The sequence below is a fragment of the Aegilops tauschii genome, chromosome 3, assembly GCF_002575655.3.
Source record: "Aegilops tauschii subsp. strangulata cultivar AL8/78 chromosome 3, Aet v6.0, whole genome shotgun sequence".
Lineage (NCBI taxonomy): Eukaryota > Viridiplantae > Streptophyta > Magnoliopsida > Poales > Poaceae > Aegilops > Aegilops tauschii.
Window position 1 is genome coordinate 577,700,785 of NC_053037.3, and position 16,290 is coordinate 577,717,074.

At 43.7% G+C, this 16,290-nt stretch overlaps 1 protein-coding gene across 1 annotated transcript; it reads left to right on the forward strand.

The window, feature by feature from the left end:
• Positions 1–2,730: 2,730 nt before the first annotated feature.
• LOC141020625 (uncharacterized) lies at positions 2,731–3,593 on the forward strand. The gene has a single exon (XM_073495997.1). It carries the CDS (start codon positions 2,777–2,779, stop codon positions 3,371–3,373), a length of 597 nt encoding a protein of 198 aa, XP_073352098.1. The 5' UTR covers positions 2,731–2,776; the 3' UTR covers positions 3,374–3,593.
• Positions 3,594–16,290: the final 12,697 nt, after the last annotated feature.

Below are 16,290 nucleotides of genomic sequence, written 5' to 3' on the forward strand. Positions count from 1 at the left end.
GCGGGTGGTTAGGGTTTTGGGTGGTGGTGAGAGGAGGAGGGAGAAGGCGGCGGCTACAGAGGGAAGAGGGTAGCGGCGGCGGCCCTGAGGGTTTCGGGAGAGAGGTGGTGAGGGCAGGGGGAAGAAGAGAAGCGGCAGCGGCAGCGGTTACGGGAGATGTGGCGGCGGCGGTGGCTTGAGGTGAGGGAAGGAGGAGGCGGCGACGGTGGCTACGGGGGGAGTAGCGACGGCGGCGGCGGTAGGGTTTAGGAGTTGACGCGGCGGCGACTAGGGGTAGGCGCGGCGGCTTAGGGGTGCGGAAGCGACAGAAGATCGCGGTAAAACTGATACCATGTAGACAGGATATTTGGTGCAACTCATTGTATTCCATGAAGTAGGTTATATTATATACACAGGATGTCTTGCGTGAGAAGGTAACTAATCCTACCATATCTCTAGGAGTTAGCTATACAAGGATGGAGAAGATAAGACTAGAAATACAAGATATGTCACGTTCAACACTTATTACAAAAAAGTAAAAGGCAACTCAGAAAATAAAAATAAAAGTAAAAGGGGAATATAAATATAAAATAAATACAAATATTGGAAACTCCATAACAAAAAACAAAATAGATAGAAGGCGAATATACAAATGAAAATAAAAAAAATAGATGAAACTAAAATGCAAGAATACTGGAAGATCAAACAACGGTATTTTATTGGGATTTTGTAAGGTAAGCTGCCTGGTTTTTCTCTGAAATTTAAGCTAGCTGATTTTTTGTGACATCAAACTAGTTAATTATGTTGCCTATGCCTCCTGCCCAAGAAAAGGCTAGGTTTTCTCTATCTCCCTCCGGCGCTGCCCGCCGGTCCGTCTCGACTCCGGTGGCCTTAGGGCCATTGCGGCGCGGTGGATCCCGGTCCTTGCGGGCGGGAGGGCTCTGTCTTTAGGCGTTCCTTCGAGTTTTGTTAGGGTTTGTGTCCCATTCTGGAAAACGAGACGGTGGCAGCTCACTGAAGATGGGATAAGGTTCTTCCTGTCTAGTCGCCATTTGGGTGGTGCGTCTAGCATCGTCGGTGGGCATGTGGAGGTATGTCTCCGGCGGATCTGTCCTTGGTGGATTTTAGCAAATCTTATCGTAGTTTGTCTACGTTCATGTGTCTTCAAGTTGGATCCTTCCGATCTACGCTACTCTTCAATGGCGGCGGTTGCTGTTCTAGTGCACTGGTCCTAAGAGGCCTTAGCACGATTACTTTCCGACTGCAAGTTTTGCCTGGCTCCGGCGAGGGTGGGGTGTTGACGGCGGCACATCGTTGGCTCGCTTCAATGCTTCTAGTCGTCGCTAGGTGGTCTATGGATCTGGATGTAATTCTTATTATTTCTAGTGTTTTTTGTACTGCCAAGATTGAAGATGAATAGATTGTGAGTTTTTGCACCAAAAACCTTGTTAATTATGTTAGTTGTGATGACACATCTAGTTAACTAACCTCACCACCAGTTTTTCTGGAACCGTTCTCACCTCTCAAACCCTAGAGAGGAGATTTCTGGATGCACCGCGCCGCCATCTCTTATCCGGTGGTAGGTCGCCACCTCCTCCACTGCTGATATGGGAGTGCCGGAAAGCCCTGATCTCTAGTATTCCCCTCTTTGATACTTTTACTAGGGTTGCGCGGCAGCGCCGTCGGTGTGGCGAATAAAGTTTCCTCGAGCCTCCCCATCTCAACAATGTCGGCTGCGATGGTTCGATGGCTCGTTGTCGTAAATCATTGTTGACCTATCTATCTGGCTAGGTGAGGGTCTGTTGATTTTGCCAGCGTGGCAGTAACGGCTGCTTCCCTTCGCTGTTTGGCGTGGCAGTGACCATCTCGGCTCATAAAGCAGCGTTGCCGTAGATTTTCGTTCAGTACATGAAGAAGCAGCCATGTATGACGGTTCACAACCTGTTCAGCTATTAACTTGAACTAGTCCGGGCATCAAATAATATGGTGTACGTACGTATAGGCTTACGGTGCTGGCATGCACGTGGTTTTGGATCGATCTTGCCATCCCACTTGAACTTGATCGTCTGCTAATCACTTCTTCATGCATGGCTACTTGACCCAACGACTTGATTGATTACATGGGCGGCGTCGTCGTTTACTTCGACTCCAGCTCTTGCTTGCAATCGGCAGTGACAACCACTTGCCCACGTCGTTAACCCCGCGGGCCTATCCTAGCCCACGGTTAATCATCCAGCTAATTAACATGCATGCATGCATGGTTATTTGACCGTAAGATAAAATGGTAATCATGCATGCAAGTAGCATAAACGGATACAGATGTAATTAGTCCAGACATTCAGTGGTGGTGTAGGCTTAATTACCTTGACAAGATGATCCGTGGTGCCGGCATGAACGTGGTTTGGATTTTTGCCATCTGCTAGTACAATACCCTCCAACTCCAAATTCAACTACCGAAACTTCCAGGTTGCTGCCTCCTCTGCTCTAATGTCAACTATTCAAGCCTGGAGCTAGATGTATTCATCAGTGGATGCTTGAATGCATGTGTTTTTAGAACTGTTGACCCAACGTGGATGCGATCACGATTAGAAGTCAGTCATCTCGTTTACTTTTACCTGCACCAATTAAGGCACTAATTATTCTAAGCCTCCACCTACAGTAGAGACATCACTTCGTCACCAACTCCACCAACACCCCCAACATGCATGGCCGGAAGCACCACTATAAATATCCATTGATATTTCGCTTACAACTCATCTCATCTTGCAAGAGTACACAATTCCATAAAACACACACAATGGTAGGCACAAAGCTAGTAGCCCTCGGCTATGTTTTCCTCTTGAGCATTGGACTGGCCAATGCTGCAAGGGTGGTTAGATTCGGCAGTGGAAGCGCCACGGGAACGGGAGAGGGAGGAGGAGAGGGTGGGGGAACTGTGAGTGGTGGTGGCTCGGGTGCTGGGAGTGGAACTGGGTCTGGCGTGAGTTCTAGTAGTGGTAGCCATGCAAGCGGTGGAGGTGGAGGTGGCGGCGGAGGCGGTGGCCAAAATGGTGGAACTGGATATGGTAGCGGGTCCGGCTCTGGCTCCGGTTCCAGTCAATATAGTCAAGGATCTTCATATCCTTATGGTGGTGGCTATGGTGGATATACTAGCGCTGGCGGTGCCGGTGGTGGCGGTGGTGGAGGGAAAGCTAGTGGTTATCAAGGATCTAGTGGATATGGGGCTGGTAGTGGCACTGGTTCTGGCTCAGCTACAGCTACTAACAATTGGTATAGACAAGGTAGTACAAATGCAGATGCTGGTGGAAACGGTGGTGGCAATGGTGGAGGAAGAAATGGTGGGAGTGGTGCAGGCAAAGGTGCTGGATCTGGGTATGGCAATGCCAACCCCTAGTTCCCTTCATGTGAGGAATCTAAAAAAATGGAGCCAAACCTACTGTACTGTGTCAAATTGATAGCTTTGACTATTTTTTCATTTATTTGTTATCATTTAACATATTATCAAATAAGGGCTTCATTGTTCTATTGGAAAATGTACTAGTGTTCGTGATATATTCCAAGAATGTTACATGTCAATGTATCACTATTTATATGTATTAAGTTATATACCATCATTTTGGCTGACCGACTTGCAATGGAAACTCTTTGCGTGTCTTATGGTTATGTAACAGAAGTTGCTCACTTATGGTTAAGTTCCAAAAATTATCATTTCGACAATACATGTCATTTCACGAACGGCGTCAGTCATGTATTGCATAACTCACATCCACCACTTTAGTTTTGCGTAAACTTCTCTCGCTGGGTAGTGCTTCTGGGGAGTTCCAAGGCTATGAACCCCCATAGTGAAACCACACCCCAATATCCTACACATCCTCGGTCATACACACATTGCCTTAAGAGAGTGTTGATCATCACAAGCCGTACTAGGTCGCACCTGTCATGACTTTGTGTCATGAAGTCATGAATGGTGTGAGGATGCATGGCCTAATTTTCTTATATTTATATTTTTATTACACTGCCATTTTTTTGTATGATCCACTTGTTAGATTAGAAACTTAGCTTTACAACTTTGGAACTTCATTTCCATCGATCACAATGGTGGAAATTTTTATTCCAATGTTGTGCTTTAATATTTTTTGAATGTTGACATATCTTTCAAAGTTATGGTTGTCCAAAGTGCCTTTCTTTTGTCAAAGTCGTTACTTCTTTTTATGAAGTCATGTATTAAATTTTTTCGAAAGCTTGTACAGTTTTTGACAATTGTGGTTGTTCTTACACTTTGCGAAATTTGATTTCTCAAGATGTAAAGTTTGTTCTCCGGTCTTCAATAGTTATTGTTCAAATGTCTAGGAGCTCAGAATAATTTTTCTACAAAGCTATTTTTTTGCTGAAACGTGGGGTTTCATTTATTGATAATAGTGTATTTACAACCCTTCAGAAGGAGCTAAAAAATAGCAGATATGCAGATGGATCTGTTTGCACTCGTAGCAGCTACCTGCGCGAGAGCACGAGCAACCTTATTTTCTACCTGTGGTGTATCCTTGTACTGGTACATTGCAACGATCTGTTTGTCTCCTCCATCCTTCAGGGTATTGATGATGTTAGGCAACGCAGTAATTTCAAACAATTTCCTACGATCACGCAAGATATATCTAGGAGAAGCATAGCAACGAGCGGGGAGAGTGTGTCCACGTACCCTCGTAGACCGAAAGCGGAAGCGTTTTATCAACGCGGTTGATGTAGTCGTACGTCTTCACGATCCGACCGATCCTAGCACCGAACGTACGGCACCTCCGTGTTCAGCACACGTTCAGCTCGATGACGTCCCTCGTACTCTTGATCCAGTTGAGGCCGAGGGAGAGTTTCGTCAGCATGACGGCGTGGCGACGGTGATGATGAAGTTACCGGCGCAGGGCTATGCCTAAGCACTACGACGATATGGCCGAGGTGTGTAACTGTGGAGGGGGCCACCGCACACGGCTAAAATATCAACTTGTGTGTCCTAGGGTGCCCCCCTCCCCACGTATATAAAGGAGGGGGAGGAGGAGGCCAGCCAAGGGGGAGGCGCGCCATGGGGGGGAGTCCTACTAGGACTCCAAACCTAGTAGGATTCGCCCCCGCTTTCCTATTCCAAGTGGGAGAAGGGGGGAAGGAGGAGGAGGAGAGAAGGAAGGAGGGGCGCGCCTCCCCCTCCTGGATTGGGGCAAGGGGGCGCGCGCCACCTCCTGGCCAACCCTCTCTCTTCTCCACTAAGGCCCATGAGGCCCAATAGCTTCCCGAAGGGGGTTCCGGTAACCCCCGGTACTCCAAAACTTATCCGAAACGACCCGAACCACTCCTGTGTTCGAATGTAGTCTGCCAATATATGAATCTTTATGTCTCGACCATTTCGAGACTCCTCGTCATGTCCATGATCTCATTCGGGACTCCGAACAAACTTCGGTCATCAACACACATAACTAATAATACAAATCGTCATCGAACGTTAAGCGTGCGGACCCTACGGGTTCGAGAACTATGTAGACATGACCGAGACACATCTCCGGTCAATAACCAATAGTGGAACCTGGATGCTCATATTTTCTCCTACATATTCTACGAAGATCTTTATCGGTCAAACCGCATAACAACCTACGTTGTTCCCTTTGTCATCGGTATGTTACTTGCCCGAGATTTGATCGTCGGTATCATCATACCTAGTTCAATCTCGTTACCGGCAAGTCTCTTTACTCGTTCCGTAATGCGTCATCCCGCAACTAACTCATTAGTCACACTGCTTGCAAGGCTTATAGTGATGTGCATGACCAAGAGGGCCCAGAGATACCTTACCGAAACACGGAGTGACAAATCCTAATCTCGATCTATGCCAACTCAACAAACACCATCGGAGACACCTGTAGAGCATCTTTATAACCACCCAGTTATGTTGTGACGTTTGATAGGACACTAAGTGTTCCTCCGTTATTCGGGAGTTGCATAATCTCATAGTCATAGGAACATGTATAAGTCATGAAGAAAGCAATAGCAATAAACTAAACGATCATAGTGCTAAGCTAACGGATGGGTCTTGTCCATCACATCATTCTCTAATGATGTGATCCCATTCACCAAATGACAACACATGTCTATGGCTAGGAAACTTAACCATCTTTGATTAACGAGCTAGTCAAGTAGAGGCATACTAGGGACACTCTGTTTGTCTATGTATTCACACATGTACTAGGTTTCCGGTTAATACAATTCTAGCATGAATAATAAACATTTATCATGATATAAGGAAATATAAATAACAACTTTATTATTGCCTCTAGGGCATATTTCCTTCAGTCTCCCACTTACACTAGAGTCAATAATCTAGATTACATAGTAATGATTCTTACACCCATGGAGCCTTGGTGCTGATCATGTTTTGCTCGTGAGAGAGGCTTAGTCAACGGGTCTGCAATATTCAGATCCGTATGTATCTTGCAAATCTCTGTGTCCCCTTCCGACACTTGATGATGGATGGAACTGAAGCGTCTCTTGATGTGCTTGGTTCTCTTGTGAAATCTGGATTCCTTTGCCAAGGCTATTGCTACAGTATTGTCACAAAAGATTTTCATTGGACTCGATGCACTTGGTATGACACCTAGATCGGATATGAACTCCTTCATTTGCTGCGTCTGAAGCAGCTATGTACTCCGCTTCACACTGAAACGTCAATTTTGCATCATGCTTTTATATTGATATTTATTGCATCATGGGATGTTATTACACATTATGTCACAATACTTATGCCCTTTCTCTCTTATTTTACAAGGTTTACATGAAGAGGGAGAATGCCGGCAGCTGGATTTCTGGGCTGGAAAAGGAGGAAATATTAGAGACCTATTCTGCACAACTCCAAAAGTCCTGAAACTCCACAAAAGTCAGTTTTGGAATATATTAAAAATATTGGGCAAAGAAAGCACCAGAGGGGGCCACACACTGTCCACGAGAGTGGAGGGCGCGTCCTACCCCCCTGGGCGCGCCCCCTGCCTCGTGGGCCACCTGGAAGCACCCCGATGCCCATCCTCTGGTATAAGGTGTCTTTTGCCATGGAAAAAATTATACGGAAGCTTTCGGGACGAAGCGCCTCCGTCTCGAGGCGGAACCTTGGCGGAACCAATATAGGGCTTCGGCAGAGCTGTTCTGCTGGGGAAACATCCCTCCGGGAGGGGGAAATCGTCACCATCGTCATCACCATCGATCCTCTCATCGGGAGGGGGTCAATCTTCATAAACATCTTCACCAGCACCATCTCCTCTCAAACCCTAGTTCATCTCTTGTATCCGATCTTTGTCTGAAAACATCAGATTGGTACCTGTGGGTTGCTAGTAGTGTTGATTACTCCTTGTAGTTGATGCTAGTTGGTTCATTCGGTGGAAGATTATATGTTCAGATCCTTTATGCAGATTAATACCCCTCTAATTATGAACATGAATATGATTTGTGACTAGTTACGTTTGTTCCTGAGGACATGGGAGAAGTCTTGTTATAAGTAGTCATGTGAATTTTGTATTCGTTCGATATTTTGATGAGATGTATGTTGTCTTTCCTCTAGTGGTGTTCTGTGAACGTCGACTACATGACACTTCACCATTGTTTGGGCCTAGGGGAAGGCATTGGGAAGTAATAAGTAGATGATGGGTTGCTAGAGTGACGGAAGCTTAAACCCTAGTTTATGCATTGCTTCGTAAGGGGCTAATTTGGATCCATATGTTTCATGCTATGGTTAGGTTTACCTTAATTCTTCTTTCGTAGTTGCAGATGCTTGGGAGTGGGGTTAGTCATAAGTGGGATGCTTTTCCAAGGAAGGGCAGTACCCAAGCACCGGTCCACCCACATATCAAATTATCAAAGTAACGAACGCGAATCATATGAGCATGATGAAAACTAGCTTGACGATAATTCCCATGTGTCCTGAGGAGCGCTTTCTTTTATATAAGAGTTTGTCCAGGCTTGTTGAAAGGACTATGATAGATCCCCTATACTTGTGGGTCATCAAGACCCTTTTCTGGCGCCGTTGCCAGGGAGTGAAGCGCCTTTGGTAGGTGGAATTTAGTAAGGAAAAATTTATATAGTGTGCTGAAATTTACTGTCACTTGTTACTATGGAAAATAATCCTTTGAGGGGCTTGTTCGGGGTATCTTCACCCCGACCAGTAGAGCAAAGAGTTGCTCCTCAACCTACTGAAACTACTGAAAATGTTTACTTTGAAATTCCTTCGGGTTTGATAGAGAAACTGCTAGCAAATCCTTTTACAGGAGATGGAACATTACATCCCGATATGCACCTAATCTATCACTAGTGCAGAACCGGCCTTTATCACCGGTTCGTAAGGGCCTTTAGTGCCGGTTCTGCAACCGGCACTATGGAGTGGAGACTAAAGGCCCCCCCCTTTAGTACCGGTTTGGCACGAACCGGCGCTAACGTGCCACCACGTGGCACGAGCCAGGCCCGGGTGCGTGTAGGACATTAGTACCGGTTGGTAACACCAACCGGTACCAAATGTTTGGGTGTGTTTTGGTTTTCATTTTTATTTTTCCTTTAGTTTTGTGTTTTCAATTTAATTTAGTGATTGTTTTACAATATAATGAGTTGTTAAATCATTAGGTGAAAGTACCGCAGATTAGTTTCGACTGGATGCATGTGGATCCTAGCTAAGTGATCAGGTATATGCCATATCCATATTACTTGATCACTTACTGATCTAAGTAATATGGATATGGCATATACTTGATCACTTAGCTAGGATCCATCCAGTTGATACTAATATGCGGTTTCTTTCATAAATGATATAATAACTCATCATCATCATCATCATATTAATATAAAAACTCTTGCATCATATCATCACCAACAACAGTATATACTAGCTAGCAAAGATATCATCGAGTTCAACATGGTCATGATATGATAAGCGTTCATAACACCACAAAAGCAAATCACTCTTTGAGATTAAGTTCAGGACGAAGAACACGGATACGCATGAGAGGACAACAAGTACTAAGAGCATGATAACTAGCTAAATCACTCCTGCTGCTCTGTCTCAGGTAAAATAGCATAGAACATGTATAGCTCTCCTGATTCATCATATTGGAGCATGCAGATGAACATGTCTCCTAATCATGGGCTGCGCTTCTGATTGCTGCCCCCTATTACTTCTCTGCGATCGTTAACAATTTTGCACCAATCATTCACTATTAAGCATTCATTGCTTTCAGAAATCCTGAATGCACTCATGTGCACTGTAGGATATCTTGGCCGTAAGCTAACAATTGACATGCGACCTTTAGTCTCGATCCACTGAGGCACAACTGTCATCGGGAGTCCCTGCTGAAGAACATCGTATAGTAATTAATATACTTAGCAATGAAAGTTTAGCTTGAAAAATAATGTATGCGAAAGATGCACTGAGGACTAATAGTAAAAATCTTACCATCTTTCCTAAATACATGTGACCGTAGTTCAATACGATCACTATTGGTCGCACGTTTTGAGTACTAAGATTTTCAAATTCAGGAAAATGATTTCTCTTAACAGCATCAAGATCCTCAAGCCATGAAACATAATGACTTATCTCCTCGCAGTTTAGTTCAGCTCCGGGACAGTAGTAGGTCCTGTCTACCAAGCGCCGGACATGTTTGCTTAAATGGAAACTAGTTCAACTAAGCATTTACTAAAAGTAAACTAGTTATATTAATTCGACTAGTTTAAATAATCTCATATACCTAAATTTTCTTACTAAAAATAAACTTGTTCTATTAATTTTCATACTAAAAATAAACTAGTTATATTAATTCAACTAGTTCAAATCTCATATATATACCTAATTAATATCTAGCAAATTCATCCAAAATTGACATTAATATTTAACTTCTTTTCCATATAATTCATCTAACTTTAACATTCTAACATTCTTATCTACGTAATTTATCTAACATTAATCTAAACAACAAAAAACAGAAAATAAGTAAAAGCAATATGTGTGTGTGTGTGTGTATGTGTGTGTGTCTGTACGAGCGGGGTGTCGCGGCATACGGGCGGCGGCGCGAGACGGCGATGCGACGACGACGGCACGACGACGAGCGGCAGGCCGGGGGCGACGGCGCGATCGAGACGGCGACATGGTACGGGGCGGCGGCGACGGGCGACGGCGGTGACGGCGACGACGGGCGGTGAGGGCGACGGCGGTGACGGCGACGACGGGCGGTGAGGGCGACAGCGGTGACGGCGACGACGGGCGGCGGGGACGACGGCGCGCGCCGTGGGCGGCGAGGGCGGCGGCGATGTCGCGTGAAGTAGTTGGAGAAGAAGAGGTGGTCGATGAAACTGAATTTTTCGTAAGTGCCATATATATAGGAGGGGCCTTTAGTACCGGTTGGAGCCACCAACCGGTACTAAAGGCCAATTTTCACCAGGCGAAGGGGCGGGAAACTGCCCCTTTAGTACCGGTTGGAGCCACGACCCGGTACTAAAGGTGTGCGCTGGCGCAGGAGCGGTGCGGGCAAGTTTAGTCCCACCTCGCTAGCCGAGGGGCGCCCGCACCAGTTTAAAAGCCCCGGCGCGACTGCTGTCTCGAACTCCTCTCTATAGCAGGTTCTGGGCCTAACTTTGGCGCGCTGCCCGTTGAGCCTTCCAGCCCTTCTGGGCCTGTATTTGCAAACCCTAGGGTTGGCAGGCCCAGCGGGCAGCGCCCCAAGAATTTTTTATATAATTTTCTTCTATTTATTTCCGAGTAATTTTTTTCTGTATTTAGTTTCTTTGTGAACATATAAAAAATTATATAGTTTTTTTCTTTTCTGCATTATTTATTTTCTGCTATTCATTTTGTACTGATTTTCAAGTTCACTGTCATTTAGCTCTCTAAACAAATCGGTAAATGACTGAAAAACAGCAAATGATGTCAGAACGTGTTGGAAATTGATGACGTCGCTTTGAATGATGCATACTGAACGCAAAAATAGGCTGGAGTTCAAATAAGTTTTAAAAACATTGAAGTGCCCGTGTAACAGATGAGTTCTCGTCCGAAACCCTGATACTCCGAAAGAGATTGTCCAGTTTGTAGTGATTTTCAATTTCACCGTCATTTAGCTCTCTAAACAAATCGGTAAATGACTGAAAAACAGCAACTGATGTCAGAACGTGTTGGAAATTGATGATGTCGCTTTGAACGATGCATACTGAACGCAAAAATAGGCTGGAGTTCAAATAACTTTAAAAAACATTAAAGTGCCCGTGTAACAGATGAGTTCTCGTCCGAAACCCTGATACTCCGAAAGAGATTGTCCAGTTTGTACACGAGGTGCGTCCAGTTTTTTCCGTGACCCTCTCTACTCTTTTGCACATGCTATGCGGGCGAAATGATGATACCATGCCAAGTTCCAACATTTTCAGAGTTCATTTTGTAGTGATTTTAAATTTCACCGTCATTTAGCTCCCTAAACAAATCGGTAAATGACTGAAAAACAGCAAATGATGTTAGAACGTGTTGGAAATTGATGACGTCGCTTTGAATGATGCATACTGAACGCAAAAATAGGCTGGAGTTCAAATAAGTTTAAAAAACATTGAAGTGCCCGTGTAACAGATGAGTTCTCGTCCGAAACCCTGATACTCCGAAAGAGATTGTCCAGTTTTTACACGAGGTGCGTCCAGTTTTCGCCGTGACCCTCTCTAGTCTTTTGCATATGCCATGCGGGCGAAATGATGATACCATGCCAAGTTCCATCATTTTCAGAGTTCATTTTGTAGTGATTTTCAATTTCACCGTCATTTAGCTCACTAAACAAATCGGTAAATGACTGAAAAACAGCAAATGATGTCAGAACGTGTTGCAAATTGATGACGTCGATTTGAATGATGCATACTGAACGCAAAAATAGGCTGGAGTTCAAATAAGTTTAAAAAACATTGAAGTGGCCGTGTAACAGATGAGTTCTCGTCCGAAACCCTGATACTCCGAAAGAGATTGTCCAGTTTGTACACGAGGTGCGTCCAGTTTTCGCCGTGACCCTCTCTACTCTTTTGCGCATGCTATGCGGGAGAAATGATGATACCATGCCAAGTTCCAACATTTTCAGAGTTCATTTTTTAGTGATTTTCAATTTCACCGTCATTTAGCTCCCTAAACAAATCGGTAAATGACTGAAAAACAGCAAATGATGTCAGAACCTGTTGGAAATTGATGACGTCGCTTTGAATGATGCATACTGAACGCAAAAATAGGCTGGAGTTCAAATAAGTTTAAAAAACATTGAAGTGGCCGTGTAACAGATGAGTTATCGTCCGAAACCCTGATACTCCGAAAGAGATTGTCCAAATTTTACACGAGGTGCGTCCAGTTTTTGCCGTGGCCCTCTCTACTCTTTTGCACATGCTATGCGGGCGAAATGATGATACCATGCCAAGTTCCAACATTTTCAGAGTTCATTTTGTAGTGATTTTCAATTTCACCGTCATTTAGCTCCCTAAACAAATCGGTAAATGACTGAAAAACAGCAAATGATGTCAGAACGTGTTGCAAATTGATGACATCGATTTGAATGATGCATACTGAATGCAAAAATAGGCTGGAGTTCAAATAAGTTTAAAAAACATTGAAGTGGCCGTGTAACAGATGAGTTCTCGTCCGAAACCCTGATACTCCGAAAGAGATTGTCCAGTTTGTACACGAGGTGCGTCCAGTTTTCGCCGTGACCCTCTCTACTCTTTTGCGCACGCTATGCGGGAGAAATGATGATACCATGCCAAGTTCCAACATTTTCAGAGTTCATTTTGTAGTGATTTTCAATTTCACCGTCATTTAGCTCACTAAACAAATCGGTAAATGACTGAAAAACAGCAAATGATGTCAGAACGTGTTGCAAATTGATGACGTCGATTTGAATGATGCATACTGAACGCAAAAATAGGCTGGAGTTCAAATAAGTTTAAAAAACATTGAAGTGGCCGTGTAACAGATGAGTTCTCGTCCGAAACCCTGATACTCCGAAAGAGATTGTCCAGTTTGTACACGAGGTGCGTCCAGTTTTCGCCGTGACCCTCTCTACTCTTTTGCGCATGCTATGCGGGAGAAATGATGATACCATGCCAAGTTCCAACATTTTCAGAGTTCATTTTTTAGTGATTTTCAATTTCACCGTCATTTAGCTCCCTAAACAAATCGGTAAATGACTGAAAAACAGCAAATGATGTCAGAACGTGTTGGAAATTGATGACGTCGCTTTGAATGATGCATACTGAATGCAAAAATAGGCTGGAGTTCAAATAAGTTTAAAAAACATTGAAGTGGCCGTGTAACAGATGAGTTATCGTCCGAAACCCTGATACTCCGAAAGAGATTGTCCAAATTTTACACGAGGTGCGTCCAGTTTTTGCCGTGGCCCTCTCTACTCTTTTGCACATGCTATGCGGGCGAAATGATGATACCATGCCAAGTTCCAACATTTTCAGAGTTCATTTTGTAGTGATTTTCAATTTCACCGTCATTTAGCTCCCTAAACAAATCGGTAAATGACTGAAAAACAGCAAATGATGTCAGAACGTGTTGCAAATTGATGACATCGATTTGAATGATGCATACTGAATGCAAAAATAGGCTGGAGTTCAAATAAGTTTAAAAAACATTGAAGTGGCCGTGTAACAGATGAGTTCTCGTCCGAAACCCTGATACTCCGAAAGAGATTGTCCAGTTTGTACACGAGGTGCGTCCAGTTTTCGCCGTGACCCTCTCTACTCTTTTGCGCACGCTATGCGGGAGAAATGATGATACCATGCCAAGTTCCAACATTTTCAGAGTTCATTTTGTAGTGATTTTCAATTTCACCGTCATTTAGCTCACTAAACAAATCGGTAAATGACTGAAAAACAGCAAATGATGTCAGAACGTGTTGCAAATTGATGACGTCGATTTGAATGATGCATACTGAACGCAAAAATAGGCTGGAGTTCAAATAAGTTTAAAAAACATTGAAGTGGCCGTGTAACACATGAGTTCTCGTCCGAAACCCTGATACTCCGAAAGAGATTGTCCAGTTTGTACACGAGGTGCGTCCAGTTTTCGCCGTGACCCTCTCTACTCTTTTGCGCATGCTATGCGGGAGAAATGATGATACCATGCCAAGTTCCAACATTTTCAGAGTTCATTTTTTAGTGATTTTCAATTTCACCGTCATTTAGCTCCCTAAACAAATCGGTAAATGACTGAAAAACAGCAAATGATGTCAGAACGTGTTGGAAATTGATGACGTCGCTTTGAATGATGCATACTGAACGCAAAAATAGGCTGGAGTTCAAATAAGTTTAAAAAACATTGAAGTGGCCGTGTAACAGATGAGTTATCGTCCGAAACCCTGATACTCCGAAAGAGATTGTCCAAATTTTACACGAGGTGCGTCCAGTTTTTGCCGTGGCCCTCTCTACTCTTTTGCACATGCTATGCGGGCGAAATGATGATACCATGGCAAGTTCCAACATTTTCAGCGTTCATTTTGTAGTGATTTTCAATTTCACCGTCATTTAGCTCCCTAAACAAATCGGTAAATGACTGAAAAACAGCAAATGATGTCAGAACGTGTTGCAAATTGATGACGTCGATTTGAATGATGCATACTGAATGCAAAAATAGGCTGGAGTTCAAATAAGTTTAAAAAACATTGAAGTGGCCGTGTAACAGATGAGTTCTCGTCCGAAACCCTGATACTCCGAAAGAGATTGTCCAGTTTGTACACGAGGTGCGTCCAGTTTTCGCCGTGACCCTCTCTACTCTTTTGCGCACGCTATGCGGGAGAAATGATGATACCATGCCAAGTTCCAACATTTTCAGAGTTCATTTTGTAGTGATTTTCAATTTCACCGTCATTTAGCTCACTAAACAAATCGGTAAATGACTGAAAAACAGCAAATCATGTCAGAACGTGTTGCAAATTGATGACGTCGATTTGAATGATGCATACTGAACGCAAAAATAGGCTGGAGTTCAAATAAGTTTAAAAAACATTGAAGTGGCCGTGTAACAGATGAGTTCTTGTCCGAAACCCTGATACTCCGAAAGAGATTGTCCAGTTTGTACACGAGGTGCGTCCAGTTTTCGCCGTGACCCTCTCTACTCTTTTGCCCACGCTATGCGGGAGAAATGATGATACCATGCCAAGTTCCAACATTTTCAGAGTTCATTTTTTAGTGATTTTCAATTTCACCGTCATTTAGCTCCCTAAACAAATCGGTAAATGACTGAAAAACAGCAAATGATGTCAGAACGTGTTGGAAATTGATGACGTCGCTTTGAATGATGCATACTGAACGCAAAAATAGGCTGGAGTTCAAATAAGTTTAAAAAACATTGAAGTGGCCGTGTAACAGATGAGTTATCGTCCGAAACCCTGATACTCCGAAAGAGATTGTCCAAATTTTACACGAGGTGCGTCCAGTTTTTGCCGTGGCCCTCTCTACTCTTTTGCACATGCTATGCGGGCGAAATGATGATACCATGCCAAGTTCCAACATTTTCAGAGTTCATTTTGTAGTGATTTTCAATTTCACCGTCATTTAGCTCCCTAAACAAATCGGTAAATGACTGAAAAACAGCAAATGATGTCAGAACGTGTTGCAAATTGATGACATCGATTTGAATGATGCATACTGAATGCAAAAATAGGCTGGAGTTCAAATAAGTTTAAAAAACATTGAAGTGGCCGTGTAACAGATGAGTTCTCGTCCGAAACCGTGATACTCCGAAAGAGATTGTCCAGTTTGTACACGAGGTGCGTCCAGTTTTCGTCGTGACCCTCTCTACTCTTTTGCGCACGCTATGCGGGAGAAATGATGATACCATGCCAAGTTCCAACATTTTCAGAGTTCATTTTGTAGTGATTTTCAATTTCACCGTCATTTAGCTCACTAAACAAATCGGTAAATGACTGAAAAACAGCAAATGATGTCAGAACGTGTTGCAAATTGATGACGTCGATTTGAATGATGCATACTGAACGCAAAAATAGGCTGGAGTTCAAATAAGTTTAAAAAACATTGAAGTGGCCGTGTAACAGATGAGTTCTCGTCCGAAACCCTGATACTCCGAAAGAGATTGTCCAGTTTGTACACGAGGTGCGTCCAGTTTTCGCCGTGACCCTCTCTACTCTTTTGCGCACGCTATGCGGGAGAAATGATGATACCATGCCAAGTTCCAACATTTTCAGAGCTCATTTTGTAGTGATTTTCAATTTCACCGTCATTTAGCTCACTAAACAAATCGGTAAATGACTGAAAAACAGCAAATGATGTCAGAAC

Coding starts and splice junctions, on each gene's coding strand:
- LOC141020625 (XM_073495997.1), top strand. CDS start 2,777: ATGGTAGGCACAAAGCTAGTAGCCCTCGGCTATGTTTTCCTCTTGAGC.